The 22,338-nt window shown below is 43.0% G+C and overlaps 1 protein-coding gene across 1 annotated transcript in view; it reads left to right on the top strand.

The window, feature by feature from the left end:
• LOC111964499 (netrin receptor UNC5D-like) overlaps positions 1 to 22,338 on the top strand; it is a 316,049-nt gene that overhangs the window by 262,599 nt on the left and 31,112 nt on the right. Inside the window, exons 9-11 of the mRNA XM_023988387.2 lie at positions 1,612 to 1,797; positions 19,087 to 19,494; positions 20,223 to 20,310. Coding sequence (XP_023844155.1) covers positions 1,612 to 1,797; positions 19,087 to 19,494; positions 20,223 to 20,310 — 682 coding nt within the window. The remainder of the gene's footprint in view (positions 1 to 1,611; positions 1,798 to 19,086; positions 19,495 to 20,222; positions 20,311 to 22,338) is intronic.

Raw genomic sequence — 22,338 nt, 5'->3', positions numbered from 1 at the left:
ACTATGAAATAACACATATGGAATCATGTAGTAACCCAAAAACTGTTAAACAGTGTTGAGATTCTTCAAAGTAGCCACCCTTTGCCTTGATGACAGCTTTGCACACTCCTGGCATTCTCTCAACCAGCTTCATGAAGTAGTCACCTGGAATGCATATGAGCCAATCAGTTGTGTTGTGACAAGGTAGGGGTGGTATACAGCATAGCCCTATTTGGTAAAAGACCAAGTCAATATTATGTCAAGAACAGCTCAGATAAGCAAAGAGAAACGACAGTCCATCATTACTTTAAGACATGAAGTTCAGTCAATGCGGAAAATTTCAAGAACTTTTAAAGTTTCTTCAAGTGCAGTCGCAAAAAAACATCAAGCGCTATAATGAAACTGGCTCTCATTTTTCTTTGTTTTTACTCTCTTCTAAGTTGTAGAATAATAGTGAAGACATCAAAACTATGAAATAACACATATGGAATCATGTGGTAACCAAAAAAGTGTTAAAAAAATCTAAATATATTTAACATTTTAGATTCTTCAAAGTAGCCACCCTTTGCCTTGATGACAGCTTTGCACACTCTTGGCATTCTCTCAACTAGCTTCACCTGGACTGCTTTTCCAGCAGTCTTGAAGGAGTTCCCACATATGGTGAGCACTTGTTGGCTGCTTTTCCTTCACTCTGCGGTCCATGAAGGTCAGTCAATGCGGAAAATTTCAAGAACTTTAAAAATTTCTAAACAGCAAATTAACGTTCTTATTTCATCAACACTGTCAAGTACAAGTATATTAAGGTAATATTGTAGAGAACAATAGAAAGATTAATGCTATGTTATTTATAATGACATAGGGCAAAGAAAATGTTTTGTCATAAATGTCATAGATGCCTCTTGAATTGCCCAGTCTTTCTCTATATTCTAGAGCAGTGAGTGAACGCCCTACACAATATCCCAGTAGAACGCTAAGGGGCTTCCGAGTGATGCCAGAGCGAAACAGCCCTTTGAGATGACAGTCAGGTGCCGGGCTTGATTAGAATCCTAGTTGTGTGCATATGTGTGTGTGCATATGTGTGTGTCTGACACACCAGTCAGGTGCTGGGGTGATTAGGACGACTTTCCTAGCAAGCTTCCTCATTAGTGCGTTAACAGGATGCAGTGGGGGAAAATACCGCACCACAGCGGAGTGAGGAGACAGGAAATGGAGAACAATAAGCCACAGAAGGAAGCAGGTTGAAACCTGGAATGTTTCTGCCCAAAAATAACTCCTGCTAGAAACTTTTCAGTAGTACCTTAGAAGTTTTCTGGAGAAGCGCATTTAGAGAGGTTACTGTGAAAGTTTGGGGTAAACATGACTTTACTGTGCCTCTCCCAAAGCGTTTTAATTCAACATATTTTAAAATGAGGTGCAAACGTTGTGCAGCAGGGAAAGTTGTGTTGGTCTGGCCAGTATAGCAAGAGATATAGATGCCACTTGACTTGACCCCACCATCATTAGGCCCATATAACACTATTATAATATGACCTTCTGAATTCTACTCTGAATATAGCTCTGAGTTGATACCTTGTCTTTTTCTCTGATGTTTATACTTTGATTAAAGTATCTCTCGCTCTCTCACCCCCCCAGGTCTGGAGGTTAGCAGTGACGTAGCGCTGTATTCGGGCCTGGCGGCAGGGGTGGTGACTGTGGTGGTGTTGATTGTGGCAGTGACCCTCTACCGGAGGAACCAGAGCGAGTACGGTGTGGACGTCATTGACTCCTCCGCCCTCACTGGGGGCTTTCAGTCCTTTAGCTTCAAGACCGCCTGCCAAGGTGAGCTCAGAGAACACAAACACACAGACATACACACATACACACACACAGACACACAGAGACACAGAGACACAAACACACAGCTGAACACACATGAACTTTGGATAAGATGAGCCAGGGAGGGGCACACATACACACACACACATACACACGCCAAGTTGAAGCAGAAAGACACACACACTTACACTGCTCAAGATGCACATTGCTGTGGTCCAACAGAAGCTCAGTGTGTGTGACTGACTGTCCTTGGTGGTTACTTTGCGCTCCATTCAATCGATGTGTGTTTAATTACTTCATTTAAAAAAGTAATTGTATCCAACAGCAAGGTTGTGTTTGGTTTGCTCAGTGACACAGTAGGGTGGTGTCAGCGCTGTCTAACTTATCTGTCTCTCTATCGTTCTCCCTTTCTCTCTATCTCTCCCTCTCGCTTTTGCTCTCTTTCTGTCTCTTTCTTTCTCTCTCTCTCATCCTGTCTGGAGTGGAGTGGAGCAGAGACCAGACACAGCTCTCATTTCTCATGATCTTGTCTCTCTCTTCCAGACAATCTTCTCTCTCTCATCACACACACACCACACCACACACACACACACACACACACACAACACACACAACACACACAAAAACACACACACACACACACACACACACACACACAAACACACCTCCCCCCAACTGTTCAGCACCCCCATGGTGTTGATGATGGGGGAAAACGCTGTCTCAGGTGCCGCRRRAGAATTTCCCATAAGTGTTCAATTGGGTTGAGATCTGGTGATTGAGACGGCCATGGTATATGGTTTACATCGTTTCCATGCTCATCAAACCATTCAGTCACCACTCGTTCCCTGTGGATAGGGGCATTGTCATCCTATGGGAGCCATGGTAGCCAAAATTATGGCCTACCCAGCATTTGTATACATAACCCAAAACATGATGGGATGTTAATTGCTTAATTAACTCAGGAACCACACCTGTGTGGAAGCACCTGTTTTCATTATAATTTAATTTGTACCCCTCATTCACTCAAGTGTTTCCATTATTTTGGAAGTTACCTATATATATCTGCTCTACACTGAGTGTATAAAACATGACAAASTCTTTCAATGACATAGACTGACCAGATGAATCCAGGTGAAAGCTAAGACCCCTTATTTGGGCATCTGTCCTCCCAGAGAATTGGAGTAATACACACACACTCAAACATGGTCAGTAGACACTGGCGTTGAGGTTCCCCCGGAGGTTGGGCCCCCCAGAAAGTATATGAACACCTCATAAGCCATGAATTACTTGTTTTTTATCACAGGAAATTTGCTTGAATGTCAGGACAATCGTTGTCCGGTAGGGAAACTTTATGTTTCTAGTTGAAAAAAAATTATTTTGTTGCATTATTTGAGTTTAAAATGTACATTTAGGGGAATTAAATATATAGAAAATATTTGGTTTTGGAATTTTCAAAATACTTTCAATATTTTTAATTTCCATGTCGGCTTTATGCCTTTATGCTCCATGACTCTGGAGATTTGGTGAACTCTGTCAGATTAGTGTAAAATCCTAAATGAATCAGGACTGAACAGGGTCATCTATACCATAAGGACCCCTTATTCATGTCCTCATTACATGTAGCACAACAAGACCACTCATGGTCTGGAAAGTTCTCCACTTTTGATAGGTGTAAACAAACAATATTAGAATCACTAATAGAATATGAATTTTGGTTAAAATATGTTACATTTAATTAGGTTTAAGAGTCATAAAGCAACTGAAGAAAAGTAAATTGCTACTGCCAAAGATAAGATAAATCTACATAAAACATCAACTCAGATTTTTGTCTAACGTCCACTCCGTCAGAGTGCTGAAAGATCTAATAGAATGGTTATGTTTTTATTAAGGATTTACAAATGTATAGTTTTCCATATTTTACAAATGTTTGTATTGAACTTTAATTTTTAGAGGCAAAAATATGTCTGTTTTCAGAATCTGTTGTCAACTCTGTCAGTGGCTTGTCAACTAAACTCAGCAAAGAAAGAAACGTCCCTTTTTCAGAACCTGTCTTTCAAAGATAATTTGTAAAAATCCAAATAACTTCACAGATCTTCATTGTAAAGGGTTTAAACACTGTTTCCCATGCTTGTTCAATGAACCATAAACAATTACTGAACATGCACCTGTGGAACGGTCATTAAGACACTAACAGCTTACAGACGGTAGGCAATTAAGGTCACCATTATGAAAACTTAGGACACTAAAGYGGCCTTTCTACTGACTCTGAGAAACACCAAAAGAAAGATGCCCAGGGTCCCTTCTCATCTGCGTGAACGTCCCTTAGGCATGCTGCAAGGAGGCATGAGGACTGCAGATGTGGCCAGGGCAATAAATTGCAATGTCCGTACTGTGAGATGCCTAAGGACAGGCGCTACAGGAGACAGGATTGACAGCTGATCGTCCTCGCAGTGGCAGACACGTGTAACAACACCTGCACAGGATCGGTACATCCGAACATCACACCTGTGGAGTACAGGATGGCAACAACAACTGCCCGAGTTACACCAGGAATGCACAATCCCTCCATCAGTGCTCAGACTGTCCGCAATAGGCTGAGAGAGGCTGGACTGAGGGCTTGTAGGCCTGTTGTAAGGCAGGTCCTCACCAGACATCACCGGCAACAACGTCGCCTATGGGCACAAACCCACAGTCGCTGGACCAGACAGGACTGGCAAAAAGTGCTCTTCACTGACGAGTTGCGGTTTTGTCTCACCAGGGGTCATGGTCAGATTTGCGTTTATCGTCGAAGGAATGAGCGTTACACAGAGACCTATACTCTGGAGCAGGATCAATTTGGAGGTGGAGGGTCCATCATGGTGTCACAGCATCATCGGACTGAGCTTGTTGTCATTGCAGGCAATCTCAACGCTGTGCGGTACATGGAGGACATCATCCTCCCTCATGTGGTACCCTTCCTGCAGGCTCATCCTGACATGACCCTCATGCTTGACAATGCCACCAGCCATACTGCTCGTTATGTGCGTGATTTCCTGCAAGACAGGAATGTCAGTGTTCTGCCATGGCCAGCGAAGAGCCCGGATCGCAATCCCATTGAGCACATCTGGGACCTGTTGGATTGGAGGGTGAGGGCTCAGGCCATTCTCCCCAGAAATGTCCGGGAACTTGCAGGTGCCTTGGTGAAAGAGTGGGGTAACATCTCACAGCAAGAACTGTCAAATCTGGTGCAGTCCATGAGGAGGAGATGCACTGCAGTACTTAATGCAGCTGGTGGCCACACCAGATACTGACTGTTACTTTTGATTTTGACCCCCCTTTTGTTCAGGGACACATTATTCAATTTCTGTTAGTCACATCTGTGGAACTTGTTCAGTTTATGTCTCAGTTGTTGAGTCTTGTTATGTTCAACAAATATTTACACAAGTTAAGGTTGCTGAACATTAACGCAGTTGACAGTGAGAGGACGTTTCTTTTTTTGCTGAGTTTACATCACTGATCTAGGGTCCCACCAAGCCTCAGTTTTCCCATCTGATCAACCATTTGGCTCCCAAGTGGCGCAGCAGTCTAAGGCACTGCATCTTAATGCTAGAGGCGTCACTACAGACACTGGTTTGATTCCAGACTGTATCACAACTGGCTGTGATTGGGAGTCCCATAGAGCGGCYCGCAATTGGCCCAGCGTCGTCCGGTTTAGGGTTTGGCCGAGGTAGGCCTTCATTGTAAATAAGAATTTGTTCTTAACTGACTTGCCTAGTTAAATAAAGGTTCAATAAATAAAACCAATAGACAAGTTTGTATATTCTTAGTAGCTTTAAGTCTCATGTAGTAGTCCAACTCACTAAGAAACACAAGTTGGAATCAAAGTTTAAAGTTAAAGAATCTCTCTCAATTATAACACACACAAGTATAAAATCTAATTTCTCACTCTCTTGGCCATTAGCGGAGAGTTTTATACAGATAGTTGTTGCTTTGGAGGGGTGTTTGTTACACCTCTATTGCAGTGACAAGTACTTTGAAGCACTTCCCGGTGTCATGGTGAGGTGTTTTTAGCAACTCAGTTTCCATAGTGAAGATCTTGTCGTTGAGACAAGGAAGTTGTTTAACACAATTGTTGCCAGGGTTTGCCCTGGTTGTCAGTAGTTACCACAGCCAGGTAAGGGTTAGGCATGAGGTTAGCAGTGTTACGGTTAGGTTTAACATCATATTTTAAGAAGATAAATTGTAGAAATAGGTGGGGTTTAGCCATAATTATGACTTGGTGGCTGTGGTAACTAGTGACAACCACTTGCCCTCCAGCCGTAATTGACATTTACTGTGTCACTTATTGGACCACTGATGACTAACAGTTAGCACACCACTATAAATCAAATTTTCCTTGTCACATAGTTTGTAAACAGGTGTGGACTAACAGTGCAATGCTTACTTTCACATCCTTCCCAACAATGTAGAGAGAAGGAAAATAAAGAAATACATCTTTTTTTTTTTTAAATCTCACATAGCTCATTGGTACACCCTTGTGGTTGAATATATGTATCTATTGTAGGTCCTAGGATACAGAATTTTGGTGTGTGGAATATTGAGGAGGTGGTTGCTGTGTGGGTGGGAGATTCTGCCTGTTCTCAACAGGCAGCCAGTCTCAGAAGGGGGACTTGACGAGGGAGACTGCAGTCCAGACACTGCTGCTCTCTTTGTTCTGAGTGTTTGCAGTGCTAGTGTTTTTAGTTAATTTGTGTATCTCACATTATGTGCCCAGTATGATAGAGCAATAAAACTCTTAGCAGATAATGACAACATGACAATAACAGTAGATGATGTAATGAAAAGTTGGAAGGTGGTTGGTAATGGAGGACATCAGGTGGATCCACGTCTGGGTGTTGGGCAGAACCCCTAGGGCGTGGAGAACAGGAGCAGAGTTAATGGGAACAGGGTAGGAGACAGACATAAACAAGCAAACAGGTTACACTTTACTGTGAGAAAATGTGATAGATTAGTGCAGTGTTATAAATGGGAGACTTCAACACTTTTGGAAGCTATAGCCTACCTCAAGCTTGTCCCCCTCCGATTCAGGGCACAGAGAATCAGACTGATCCGAACTCACTGGTTCGGGTGGATGGGATACCTCCTGGGGGGCTTGGACAGCCAGTGGTCCTAAAGTCATTTGGAGAGGTAGATTTTTTTTTTTTATATTCACCTTAACAGATGGTGACCCCAGCTAAGAGCGAAAGAGCAGCAAGGTTTCTCAGGTCTCGCCTTCCTTTTGTCCTTCTTCCAAACCAAGTAACTCACCCGGATGTAGTAGCACTTGGTCCCTCTTCTTGATTCTGCTCCGGTAGCTCTCCTGTACCTTGTCGATGTTCAGTCTCACCTTGATTGATAACAGGAATAAATGCAATTATATTTCATATCACAAATACATTTCTTACATATCTCTTCGAGGGCCAGAAAATAAATTTCGGACAATCATTTTTACCTGGTCAAAAACCTCCACATCCTTCTCAGTCCGTGCCTGAAGGTGGTCCTCAAAGGTGTTCTGATCTGGTTCGACAACTTCCACCACATCAGGTGGGGTTTCAGTGATCTGAAAGTACATCATACAAAAATAGCAATAGACAAAAACATCACTAAGTCAATCACACATTTGAAAGACTACAGTATATGGAATAATTGTATATACAATTGCATTGTTTACCTCAGTCAACAGCTGCGGTTCCCGTTCGTACTCGGTGGAGGCCTGGATGCTGTTGTTGTGTGCAAAGAGAATTACCTTCAGGTTGTTCTCTCAACCTTCCTGGTACCAGTCAAGGGACTTGCCCATGGCAGTCTTGAGGCTCTAGTTGGTCCATTCACCAATCCTGGAGGAGGGGGTAGGAAAGCTATATCTATTGACAATGTAAGATTTTGAAATATGTTTGATTATGTACCAGGGAAAAACAAACTAATTGTAAAAAATAAAAAAAAAGATCATTGGTGACAGAATATAATATCCGTACCTTGTTCCAGTGTTCATGATCTCGGTCACTCAAGATGACCTCAGGAGAACCGTGTGTGTAGAAGATGTCTGTCAATCACCTTGAAGGTGGCCTCGCCAGTCTTGTCTTTGATGGGTATCATACAAAACAAAAATGGATTTTTGGTTTCAAGCCTTTTTAATGGGTTACAGAAGGGAATTTAGAGTTAAGCATGTACTCCTCCTTTACTGACCTTAATGGGTATTGCCTCCACCCACTTGGTAAAGTGATCGGTCGCCATCAGACACCAGCTGTTGCCACTCCTGGATTTCGTGACGGGTCCGATGAGGTCCACCTCTAACATGTAAAGTGTTAGAGAGAAGATTACTTTATTCTTACCCGTATCTGTGTCATACAGTATGCAGATTTTCATATTTGTAAGGATACTGACACACACACAATAATATTGAACTCTGCTGTGGTCAAATAAAGCAACCATTACAAATGACTTATCAGGGCAAAATTTGAATTGGGACACTTACCAATCATGTCACATGGTGAAACAACTTTGATGGGCTTCAATTCCGGTGCCACAGTCGTCGCCCTCTCAAACCTCTGACAGGCTAGACAGGGTGCTGACCTTTAAGCAAAAAGTGACAAATTGAAACATTGTGTGCTCTCTGATATAACATTCATTGAAATCATAATTTCAGATATAATAGGTATAAAAGGTTATTTCAATTGCCCAGCTGTCCACCTCCTTGACAATTCCCTGTCAGAATAAGTGTATGTTGATTTTGGCAATCATGCACTTCACTCCAAATTGGCCAGCATGCATCTCAGTCAGCACAGCCTCCTTCTCCTTAGTAAAATTTACCCTCCTGTCTGGCTGGCCATCCTTCCCCCGTAGGTACATGTGATTGTCTAACAAGTTGGAAGAGAAGAGTTGCTGAAATACTCAAGTCTAAGTACATTTGCACTGCTGTCTTTGTCGGTCTTCCTCTCTCTATGTCTGTCTAGCGAAGACACCTAGTTAAAGGGCATTTTGAATTACCATAATTGCTTACACCGATCCATTTGATTGATCAAGGTTAACTTCTAGCTAGATACCTCAATATGACAGACATAACTATATCAGTGGAGGCTGCTGAGGGGAGGAGGGCTCATAATAATGGCTGGAATGGAGTCAATGGATTGGTATCAACCACATGGAAACCACATTCCATTTACTCCAATACAGACATTATGAGCCATCCTCCCCTCTGCAGCCCCCACTGAACTATATGAATAACTAGCAACATGTAGATGACCAACTAYCTAGATGATAAATGGTTGTAGAAAAATGGTTGTACATAGTGTGGCGGTTTCGGCGCCATGATCTTGGTAAGGAAGGGTTTACYCATACAAACACACCACCAGTCCACGTGAAGGGTTTACATTGTTATTTTTTTATCAGGTACCGGCAGTGTTCCTGATATACAAAACTCAAACAAAGTAAATACATCGTCACCAGTGGAAGGTCCACCACTCTGCGTCTTTGGAGGTTCACTCCATGTTGAAATCTTCAGTTCCCTTATTCCGGTAAACCTCCTTCTCCACCTTATGGTCAGTCTCTCCAATAGCCTCCTCCTCGTTCACCTCCCGGGGTCAAAGGACAGACCAAGAAAGCAAACCCAGGGCGCAGTTAAGTAGAGGCCCCTAATTGGTTTCACCTGTCTGCCGTTTAGTCTCCAATTACAACTGGAGACAGGTGTGGCTGTTCTGCTGCAGTCTGGCAGTTTCCCCTGAGCTGTCCATAGTCCTGCCTCTGAGGAATACTTCTCATTGCTCTGGCAGCCAGAAAACACAGAAACCTCGCAGGCACATACCATCCATCCACCATACAACCCCTGAAACCGCTACATACCTTCCCCCTCAGCGTTGACCCTGTGGTCAGAGCGGTCGAAGAAAACATGGCATGCATACGGGACATGGCATCAGCATTACCATGTTTAGAACCCGAACGGTGGACGATCCGATAGTGGAACGGCTGGAGGCTGAGGAGCCACCGGCTTTAGTGTCCTTATTCTGCTTCATCCAGGCGAGGAGAGCGTGATCTGTCATCAACACAAACTTGCAGCCCAGAACATAATATTTCAAGGACTTCAGAGCCCATTTGATTGCCAAACACTCTTTTTCCACTGTTGCATATTTGGTTTTGCGGGGGATCAACTTACGGCTAATGTACATCACAGGATGTTCCTCTCCCTCCACTTCTTTTGCGAGAGTTACAGCTCCAATTCCAGTGCATCTGTCTGTACAATCAGAAGTTTCTAGAAATCCGTTGAATACAACACAGGCCGCGCATAAGGCCGTTTTCAATTTCTGAAATGCCTCTTCGGCCGCAGTGTTCCACTGTACCATGGCAAGTTTGGCCTTCCGGGTCAGGTCACACAGGGGTCCTGCAATGATTGATGAAATGTCTGTAACAACAGGTTATTCCCAGGAAAGCCCTTACCTGTTTCTTGTTCACTGGTGGAGGCCAATCCTGGATCGCAGCAAACTTCTTCTCTTGTGGTTTGATCAACCCTAGCCCTATGGAATAGCCCAGATACTTTGCTTCACTTACCCCCAGCGTGCATTTCTTTGGGTTGGCTGTGAGTCCTGCTTGTCGAAGGGCGTTAGTACACTGTTAGTCATATTAGGTGCTCTTCCCACGTGACTGTGGATTATCACATCGTCCAGCTAGGCTGCAGTATAGGATTGATGTGGCCGCAAAATGTGGTCCATCAGCCTTTGAAACATTGCAGGGGCTCCATGAAGTCCAAAGGGCAGTCGCACATATTGGAACAGCCCGTCTAGAGTGGTGAATGCCGTCTTCTCGAGAGCTGCCCAGGGTCAGAGGAACCTGACAATACCCCTTGGTTAGATCAAGTGTACTGATGAACCGGGCATTTCCCAGTCTTTCAATCAACTCATCTATTTTCGGCATGGGATAAGCATCAAATTCCAAAATAGCATTCAACTTACGGAAGTCATTACAGAATCGTTGTTGTTGTTCCCTACCCATCACCACCTGAGGGTGTCCCGTCAGGAAGTCCAGGATTCAGATGGAGGTGTTCAGTCCCATGGTCCTTAGCTTAGTGATGAGCTTGGAGGGCACTATGGTGTTGAACGCTGAGCTGTAGACAATGAACAGCATTCTCACATAGGTTTTCCTTTTGCAAAGTGGAAAAGAGAAGTGTGGAGTGCAATAGAGATTGCGTCATCTGTGGATCTGTTGGGGCGATATGCAAATTGGAGTGGATCGAATGTGTCTGGGATGATGGCGTTGATGTAAACCATGACTAGCCTTTCAAAGCATTTCATGGCTACAGATGTGAGTGCTATGGGGCGATAGTAATTTAGACAAGTTACTTTGGCGTTCTTGGGCACAGGGACTTGACATTTTCATCAAGTTCTTGACATTTTCCGTATTGACTGACCATGTCTTAAAGTAATGATGGACTGTCGTTTCTTTTTGCTTATTTGAGATGTTCTTGCCGTAATATGGACTTGGTCTTTTACCAAATAGGGCTATCTTCTGTATATCAACCCTACCTTGTCACAACACAACTGATTGGCTCAAACGCATTTACTTTTAACAAGGCACACCCTTTCACACGTACCTTCACACAGGTGTGAACATTCTACAGTGGTCCCTGAAGCGTACGATCACACCTGTGTGATTAGAACGCTTATTTAGAACGCTTATTTAGAACGACCCGTTTCGAACAATCAGCATTTGAGCTGGCCACACTGTTTTTTCAGAAACTATTTACARAAACACAGTCCTTACAAAGTTATGTCCAGAATGTGAGGAGTTTGTTTTTGGATACAATGTTCAGATATTCACAGAAGTATCTATAGCATAACACAATCATCCAAACTGGAAAAATATAGGCTACATTTGTCCAAGCCTCTAACTGAGGAAAGATTGACGCAACACAAGCGGTCATATTTTTATTACTTTGGCTGACATAAACTACAATATGAATTAGCTAATAGCAATTACTATTTATAATTAATCACATCACAGGTGAGCTCACCATTGATCAAAATAATTGTGTAACACTTTCTAGAAATCGGAAGTAATCCGACGATGATTAGTTTCAGCGATTAGTTTTGTCTGTTTATAGTATGCATGTTGAAGGGGTGTGTCGTCTACCATCGTTCACATCCCACCATTCACTTCCTGAAGTTCTCAAAAAATGAGGGAACCATTACTCTCCTCATTTTGTTATGACATCTTTGGTCTGACAGACGATTATGTGAAACCCAGAATGCATTGTATGTTAACAAACATGGCTCCACACATAGCTGGAATTAGCTTAGCTCATCATAATCAGTACAACCTTCAAAAAGTATTTTACACACATAATATGTGCCCATTACAATCTATGCACGAATCGGAATGCATGATTTATCATCGGTACTTGAKAACATGTGAATAAAACAGTAAACATATCAATAATTACCACACAAAACATTTCTGGTAGCGATTTATTGATACAAGTTGCGCGTGCCGTCAGTCAATCACGTAACCTCTCACTCCCACTCTGAGCCATTCAGTGTTGTTGTTTATGTATGTAGCTAGTGAGCTAAGCTGTAGCATTAGGAATGTCTTTCAAAAGGAGACAGCTCACCAATGCGGAAATTCTGGAGATTTTTAAATATTCTGACAATGAGTCTGAATATGAAAGTTAGGAATCAGATTCTGACAGTGACAGTGAGGAGCTGCCCCCCAGCAATTGAGAACCCTGAATCTGAGGACACCTTGTCCACTGACCAAGTCCCAGGTCCCTTTGAAGATGTTGGTAGTGATGGAGGCTGACCGACAGTGGATGAAGTACAGGAGTTCTGTGGTAGCTGGAAGGCCGCTAGCCATTTCACCCCTCCTGGCCCTGCTGTTTGCTTTGATGAGTCCCAGTCTGGAGTGCAATGTCCCTTGCCATTTCCATCTGAGGAAGTGCTTCAAATTGTTTCTGACAGAGGAGCTGGTGGGAGACATAGTAGAGACCAATCGCTATGCCTTGGAGCTACAGGAGAAGAGAGAGCCAGGAGTGGGGGGGATACCCACAATTAGTGAAATGTATACCTTCCTGGTGACAGCCCTTCTCATGCAGATAGTAAAGAAGAACTCCCTAAGAGAATACTGGAGCACAGATCTTCTGTTCGCAACTCCCTTCTTTGCCACCCTCTTTTCCCAAGACCGCTTCCTAGTTCTGCTGCGATGCCTGCATTTCATCAACAATGCTTCTGCCATCCTAAATGACCCGTTATACAAAATAAGAAATGTTCTTACCAGCCTGACAATAGCATTTGGTTGAGTCGTTGTACCAAACATGGACCTATGCATTGATGAGTATGAGGGGCTTGGGGTGTCCGGGTCCATGGTGATGACCATGCTGGCTCCTCATCTCAGCAAGGGACACACTTTGTATGTGGACAATTGTTACAGCAGTCCCACACTCTTCCAGCATCTGCTCTGCAGAATGTAGCTAGCTACCTAATCATTGAGTATAACACCATAAAGGTTATGAAATGAGTAACGTTACCTCGCGTGTCCGCGGATATAAGGAATATACACAAAAAGACTATGCTACAGTAGAAACGACATAACACCATGCAGAAACTATTATAACGTAATAAGGCACTTACTTTGATAGAAACGCACGCATTTCCAAAGTTATTATTGGTAATGAAAACAACTATGACTGCGATGCAGGCAACAGACAGTAGATGTGAACACGTGTGTGCAGGACGGGAGATGCGTAAATGTCTGCAGACTTGAACTGCACAAACAATTGGGAAGTGCTTGGGGAATTTTGTCCCGGTCAGAAATGTCTAAAAAATTAATTGGTCCACGAAGGTAAAAATGATTACTTTGATGTGAATGAATGAGGAGGCGGAACACACCTCAATTCAAATAATTTGAAATTGACAAGTTGAAAAAAGCCTAAAAATAAAAACAGGCTGTGTGCCTTGGTTTGAGGGCCGCGTAGATTAAATATACTTTTGCGTAACAATCACATTCCGGAATGGAGATAACGTTCTAACATCACGTGCATAAAATAACTCACGCTGGGGGCGACCATTAGAGATATTTGGAACTCACACATGAATTGGTGAATTGAAATGCATTCCAGGTGACTACCTCATTAAGCTGGTTGAGAGAATTCCAAGAATGTGCAAAGCTGTCATCAAAGCAAAGGGTGGCTATTTGAAGAATCTCAAATATAAAATATATTTTGGTTTGTTTAACACTTTTGGGTAATACATGATTCCATGTGTTATTTCATAGTTTTGATGTATTCACTATTATTCTACAATGTAGAAAATAGTAAAAATAGTACATCACCGAAGACGGAAAATTAACAAAACAGTTTGACATAGAAACACTGGATTTCCGGCTTTTTTAAATGTGTATTATGTTTATTAATACCATTCCACCCATGAGGCCACTAGGTCATTTGACTGCAGTAAAGGCCTATTGAAGCTGGTGGCTTATGTGGTAAACACCTTAATGCCATCGGATAAGTCCCGAACCATATTCTAGTCTGTTCTTGTGATAGAGTCCTGTAGCTTAGCATCGGCTTCATCGGACCACTTCCTGTTTGATTTTTGCTTGTAAGCAGGAATCAGGAGGATAGTAATGGTCAGATTTGCCAAATGGAGGGTGAGGGACAGCTTTGTATGCGTCTCTGTGCGTGGAGTAAAGGTGATTTGGCCTCTAGTTGCACAGGTGACGTACTGGTGGAAATGAGGTCAAATGGATTTCAGTTTTCCTGCATTACAGTCACTGGTCGCTAGACGCGTCGCCTCTGGATGAGCATTTTCTTGTTTGCTTATCGCCCTATACAGCTCGTTGAGAGCGGTCTTAGTGCCAGTATCGGTTTGTGGTGATGAATGGAAAATATACATAAACTCTCTTGGTAAATAGTATGGTCTACAGCTTATCATGAGGTATTCTAACTCTGGTGTGCAGAACCTCGAGACTCCCTTTAGGACTCAGCCCTTAGATTGCAATATCTACTAAGCTAACATAATTAATTGTTTTAAGATGGTCATAAAATGTAGCATTTAGCTATTTTAATTAGAATTTTAGGACCCCTGTAAGTGTAAATAAAAAATAAAAAAATGTATCTGATGAAACATTGAATTTGGCCTTTACCACTATAGCCCATAGAAACGCATTGAATAATATGTTCATAAATGGCTAAACAGACAGTCAAAAAATGTATCATAAGGAACAAGGTTTTGAAGTGTCTGTCACATATCTGAGAGATAAAAGAAAACGAATTTTACCCTTTTTTATCCACTTTTACAATTTTTACAGACTGGTACTGGGTTACCTTCAGACGACTCCCATGAAACTTGTGTGCATTGTACAGCAGAATAACTGACCCCTTCATGTTCATGAGAGTCTCCAATTTCGGTGTTGGTTACATATTAGTTTGTAGCTCCAACGGTTCAGTCTGGACAGTCGGTTTTGTGAGAAGACCTCTCCGAAATGAGGACGTCCGCGACAGAGTAAAGGCTGTAGATGTCGTAGAGCCAACCACCAAAACTGTCGTGAGAGTAAACACTATTTCAATATTGGTGACATATTAGTTTGTAACTCACACGGTTTAGTTTTTACAGATGATTTCGTGACAATTTTCTTGTCCGGATTCGCTCATGTGTAGAAAAGGCCTGCTTTCACAAGCTCCGTGTTATGGAATAGGCTCATACTTTAGGAGATTGACCTGCAGCGACTACAAGAAATGATAAGTCTTGCATAAACACACAGGGAGCTATTCAATATTCAAAATAACGTCACCGTGTGACGAACGTGTGCGTCAATCGACTCCTTCATATTAGAGATTGCGCACCAGCTGTTGTTAACAAAGACGCACACCACCCCCTTGAGCTTACCCATCACTACTGTTCTGTCCTAATGATGCATAGAAAAACCAGGTAGTTGTACCTTATCCATGTCTTTGTTCAGCCAAGTTTCCAAAAAATAAGATATTACAGTTCTTCAGGTCCCGTTGATAAGATAGTCTCGAACGGAGCTCATCCAATTAGTTCTCCAGTGATTGTACATTTAAGTGATAATGCCCTTGAAGCCGGTGTTTGGAGGATATATTGGCACGGGTGTTGTTAGGCCCAAGACGAACCGTGCCAATATATCTCCCAAACACCGGCTTCAAGGGCATTATCACTTTTATACAACAGGTTACCAACATATTCAAATAATGATTGACATATTTTCATTAAAAACGTTATTTTGATGAATTTATTCATACTATGTCATCCTTCTACAAGATATAGTCCCGACACAAATCTAGGGCTGCTACCCAAGCCGGCTGGTAATCCATTCTATCAGCTCGGTTGCCAGACACAACCCAGTCGTTCAGTCTGTTTGTTCTGTATCTATGGACAGCCGTTCGTTCTAAATGTTCCATTGCCATGCTGGCTGGTAATGTTCTTATCCCTTGCTTGCTAGCTAGCCAACAATGGCTAAATTACAGTCACATCAAACAGTGCAGCCAGAATAACATCAGTAGCTGCATTTGCATTTGTTTAAACTGTTTTCTAGTGACATGTGACTGGTGATGTGACATTTGACTGGCATAGAAAATGTGCTCTCTCGTCATAACACTGTTGTTCAGAGGAGCTAGCCAACAACACCGTTGCAAACTGAAGCTGGAAAGACAGCAAACTAGCTGCACTTGGTTTCGTTTGACCTTTTTTCAATTGACATTTCTTTGTATATATCCATAAAAATGATGCCAGCTGATTCATGATTTAGACTGGCTGAGAAACACGGCCTGCCTGTCTGCCTCGTCCCTACTCCCGACACGTTCATTACTATGGGACAGCTGGAGATCGAATTTGAATATTGAAACAATGTTGCAAATGTAGGAGAGACAGAGAGCAAGGTTTAGACAAATCTCCACTGTTGAAAACTAAATGTTGGTCTAAAAGAAATGTGAGATCATGTCTAGATGCTTTTTATAGTGGAGATCAAGTTTATAAATTGCCTGGCTGGGCTGATGAGACAGTGGATTGTGCAGTCAGATGGAACAGAGTAAATAGGCATTTCAACGTCTTAGATTTAGCCAGTGGTAACTTGTGGAATAGACACCGGCTGGAATGTTCAAAAAAGTTACGATCACCACAAAAAAACAGGAGCCTGTAAAACGGCCACTATACACTGAGTCTACAAAACATAACACCTTCCTAATATTGAGTTGCACTCAATATTAAATCTAGACTTGGTTTCCTCTATCATAATTGCTCCTCTTTCACCTCAGCTGCCAAACTAACCCTGATTCAGATGACCATCCTACCCATGCTAGATTACGTAGATGTTCGTTACCATTCAGCCATCAGATTTGCCACCAATGCTCCTTATAGTACACATCGCTGCACTCTGTACTCCGTAAACTGTAAACTGGTTATCTCTGTATAGCCGTTGCAAGAGCCACTGGTTTATGCTTATTTATAAAACCCTCTTAAGGCCTCACTCACCCTATCTGAGATACCTACTGCAGCCCTCATCCTCCACATACAACACCCGTTCTGGTGGTCACATTCTGTTAAAGGTTCGCAAAGCACACACATCCCTGGGTTGCTCCTCTTTTCAGTTTGCTGCAGCTAGCCACTGGAATGAGCTGCAGAAAACACACCGTCTCTTCATTCAAACACTCAATCATGGACATTCTTACTGACAGTGATGGCTGCTTCACATGACGTATAGTTGTCTCTACCTTCTTGCCTTTGTGCTGTTGTCTGTACCCAATAATGTTTGTATCATGTTTTGTGCTTCTACCATGTGCTGCTGCCATGTTGTGTTGCTACCAGGCTGTGTTGTCATGTGTTGCTACCGTGCTATGTTGTTGTCTTAAYTCTCTCTTTATGTAGTGTTGTGGTTTCTCTCGTTGTGATGTGGGTTTTGTCCTATATATATATTTTTTTATCCCAGCCCCCGTCCCCGCAAGAGGCCTTTTACCTTTTGGTAGGCCGTCATTGTAAATAAGAATTTGTTCTTAACTGACTTGCCTAGTTAAATAAAGGTTAAATAAAAAAAWWWAAAAAAATTGAAGTGGATTTAACAGGTYACATCAATAAGGTATCATAGCTTTCACCTGGATTCCAGCGCCATTCTTCTTTCAGGCAAGCCAATATCAGAACTGTGTCCGATGCCGCTAGCAGCGCAACAGTACACCAACCATGGGTAACCAATAGTTGGCATGCTGCTGTCAGCTACACCCACAAAAATACTATAGTATACTATGGTATTAAAACCCATGTTGAAGTGTTGTATACGCAACCAGTCTGTTAAGCAGATGTGTTTTCTGGGGTATTCTGGGACAGTATATGAAACCTCTGGACCTTCTCTTTCCAGGGCTCTCTTTCCTAAATCCCAGTCCTACAGTATCGAGCTCCAAATAGCCGCCTGATACGATAGATTAAGTTTTCCATATTCTACCAATCCTTTGTCATGAACACGGAGACTCAGCTGCATTGATCCAAAACATTTTTTAGTTTTTATTATTTCACCCTTATTTAACCAGAWAGGCCAGTTGAGAACAAGTTCTCATTTACAACTGCGACCTGGCCAAGATAAAACAAAGCAGTGCGACAAAAACAACACATAATTACACATGGTATAAACAAACGTAGAGTCAATAACACAATAGAAAAATCTGTATACAGTGTGTGCAAATTAAGTAAGGGGGTAAGGCAATAAATAGGCCAATAGTGGCGAAGTAATTACAATTTAGCAATTTACACTGGAGTGATATGTGCAAATGAGGATGTGCAAATAGAAATACTGGTGTGCAAAAGAGCAGAAAAACAGAAACAAATATGGGGATGAGGTAGGTAGTTGGATGGGCTATTTACAGATGTGCTGTGTACAGCTGCAGCGATCGGTAAGCTGCTCTGACAGCTGACGCTTAAAGTTAGTGAGGAAGATATGTCTCCAACCTCAGTGATTTGTGCAATTTGTTCCAGTCATTGTCAGCAGAGAACTGGAAGGAAAGGCTGCCAAATGAGGTGTTAGCTTTGGAAACAGAACATCTCCGTTATACTATGTACACTATAGTTTTTAGTTACACTTTTTAGTTACACTTTATTTCAATTTAAGATTATATTTATTAGTCAATCCAGTCCTTTCAGAGCCATCAGTGATGATAGCGAGGAATCAGTTTGTGGCTAGAGGTCATCAATCACATTGTCCATATATTTTTGTCTGTCAATTAACTAATCAACCAACCAATCATCCAACAAATAAATTAACCAATCAACCAATCATGTATTCTCTCTTTTCCAGGCAACCCCCTGTTGATCAACTCATCCCAGCAGCCGGACCTAACGGTGTCACGGACCTACACCAGCCCCATCTGCTTCCAGGACTCCATGGATAAAGAACTCATATCTCAGGAGCCTTCGCTCTTCGACCCCCTGCCCGACCTCAAGGTCAAAGTTCACTCCTCTTTCATGGTGTCCCTGGGCGTGTCAGAGAGAGGGGCCGAGTACCACATCCAGAAAGCCCACCCCCAGACCTTCCCCCGGGGACTGGCGCCCGACTACAGCGGTGTGGGGTTGGAGGGGACCCTGAGAGGAAGGAGGGAGAAGACCCTCCTCGGCCCCCTTGCCCCGTCTACGCCATCCAGGCCCCCACTCAGGACGGCCGGGGTGTTCGGACACGCGGGAGGGAGGCTGGTGGTGCCCAATACAGGTGAGGGTTGTGATTCGTAAAGGCAATGTACCACACACATGTACACATGCAAACGCAAGCGTGCACATACACAGGCATGGAGGCTTCCACACACACAGGTCCACATACCACATACATAGAGGCACACACACGCACAGAGGAGAGGATCACGAGATACATACACACACACACACACACGCACGTACGCACACACACTGCTGGGTGTCAGGTCTATTTAGTGCAGGTGACAGTCAGAGAGGCCAGTCAGGGTCTCTGGGGCTCTCAAATCAATGTTGCCAACAGTGCACCACACACACACACACACACTACCACCAACACTGGAGCCCACAAACAATTCCTAGAGTGCTAATCTAACTTGCCAGTAGATTAAAGTGTCACAAAGGACAGGAGACAGCACATGTGGGGCAGTGTGTGTGGATGAGTGAGAGCGTAGTGTGTGTGTGTGTGTGTGTGTGTGTGTGTGTGTGTGTGTGTGTGTGTGTGTGTGTGTGTGTGTGTGTGTGTGTGTGTGTGTGTGTGTGTGTGTGGTGTGGGTGTGTGTGTGTGTGTGTGGTGTGTGTGTGTGTGTGTTGTGTGTGTGTGTGTGTGTGTGTGTGTGTGTGTCTCTGTGCGTGTGTGTGGTGTCTCTGTGCGTGTGTGTGTGTGTGCATGCACATATGTGTGCAAGCGTGTGCGTGTGTCTCGTGATAATCTCCTCTGTTCCTCTCTCTTTCTCTCTCTGTCTGTAGGCGTGAGTCTGTTGGTGCCCCATGGGGGGATAGCTGTGGACACTACCTGGGAAATGTACATGGTCATCAACCAGGAGGACAGCAGCAGGTATAACACGACACACAGATATGGCACAGAGAATCATGCTGCCTGCCTCCCTCCCTACCTCCCTCTTATCGCTCTCTCTTTCATTCTACCACTTCATCTCACTCCATCTCTCATCCTGTTTTCCCTATTTCTCACACTATCTCTCCCACTTATCAACACCCACACGCACGGGTGTATGCAAGCCCACACACTCGCTCACTCACTCACTCACTGTCACAGACACACACACACACACACATTCCAACATACAAACACAAACACACCCACATACAGTGGTTCCTCAATTAAAAGTTGCTTCATACTATGGTATAGGATGCGGTATGCTGTGGTATGGTACAGTGCGTTACAGTGCTTACCGTTAATGCCCACCAGAGGGCATSTTTGAGAATATCTACACTTTATGATTACAATTGAATTATATATTTCATTAGGAAGAAAACAAGGAAGAAGGTCAAGCCAGCCGAAGTTCATTATTGGCAGAATATTGTATGAAATACAATTGGGCATTTAAATGCAATTCAATCTMGTAGTTTCAATTCAAATGTGACTCGTTCCATTCTCTATTCTCTTGTTGATATAATATCCTGGCCTTTATGATTATTTTCATTGTAGCCCATTCTCCGGTTCACAGCACTGTATTGGTTTTGACTGACAGCTGTTATAAACTTGAGCTCCGCACGCGACTAGAAGTTGCCCCTATCCCTCCCGCTAATTGGGCTTTTGCACATTTGTAATCTGAATCAGGGAAATGCTGTAAATCGATAGGAGTCAATGTTTTGACCTTAGAGTTGAATGCGATTATTTTAGTTTTAAAGCRACCAGATGCTTCTTTCTATTGTTGTTATTTTTTCGGTAATGAGTTAAGCACACAGACTCAGCCATAAATTAGTGAGRCTGTGTGCCTGCTTGAGTGGATGAGCTGAACTCTTCAGAAACCAACGACAAAGTTACTATTGAAGGCTTGGCCTATTTAGAAGGCTATTTTGCATGTTTTAATTGGTTCAGATAGAATCTAGATTCGGGCCTACTACCAATTAAATGTTATTTATTTCTCTGCGCCCCTCACTGCATCAATACCGAATTGTCTGCTTTATATGAGGCTTTCATTTAGGAAGGTCATAAAAAACATGATACTAAGATAATATATTTCAAAAGAACAGAATAGCATGTTTTGAGTTTAATTTATCTGTGCTTAGTAGCCGAGGCTATATGGCTGCGCCATTCTTCATCCGTATCATTCAGTTCATTCAGATTCGATGTTTACAATGATCAGTTTCTGTCTGGTTTCTATCACCCATCCATCAAGAGACACGTTAGCTCCTGGGTACCAATGATTTACACCGAACCTAAAAGCATAATCAGCATTCTAACTCCCCCTTGCGGTGACGCAAWATACCGTACTATATACCATAATATACCTCAATGCACTGCGGCGTAACCTGAAAACTTTGAATTGAGGAACCACTATATACACCGCCCAGCATGCAGCCTTAGTTCATCATGCACACTCTACAGGGGAGGACTTGATGTGTCAGGAAGAGGCTGGCAGTTGCAGACACGGCCAGTTGCAGACATTGCAGCATAGCCCTGAGCGACTGGCTCAGCAACTGGCTCAGCCCCCTCCTTCCTGTGTGACTAGTTAAGGCTGTGAATGTTAAAGTCTTCAGTGTTAAGGGTATGTGCCATCATTTGTCAGATAGAACAAGACAGACTAAGAGAGACTCTAGGTAACTATTGCCTGCTATGGAGAGCCCATTGCTATGACTTAGCTGTCAAGACTTTCACAAGGCTATTACTCAAGGCGAAAATGGCAAGACAGTTAAAAGACGTTCACAAGAAATGTAATACTGTTGACTTTTCTCTGAGAGGCTTCAAGAAGTTATCTCGCCACCATGAGTCAGTCTTTTTGGATCATTTTGTTTGTGATTGCTTTGCAGACCAAAAATGTGTAATATCTCGAACACATCTGGATGAAACCATCCCAACAACTTATCACCCCTGACAACCTGGTTAACAGGCTGGCCCCAT

This window comes from Salvelinus sp. IW2-2015, linkage group LG5 (assembly GCF_002910315.2).
Source record: "Salvelinus sp. IW2-2015 linkage group LG5, ASM291031v2, whole genome shotgun sequence".
NCBI lineage: Eukaryota > Metazoa > Chordata > Actinopteri > Salmoniformes > Salmonidae > Salvelinus > Salvelinus sp. IW2-2015.
This window is presented reverse-complemented; position numbering and strand designations above follow the sequence as displayed.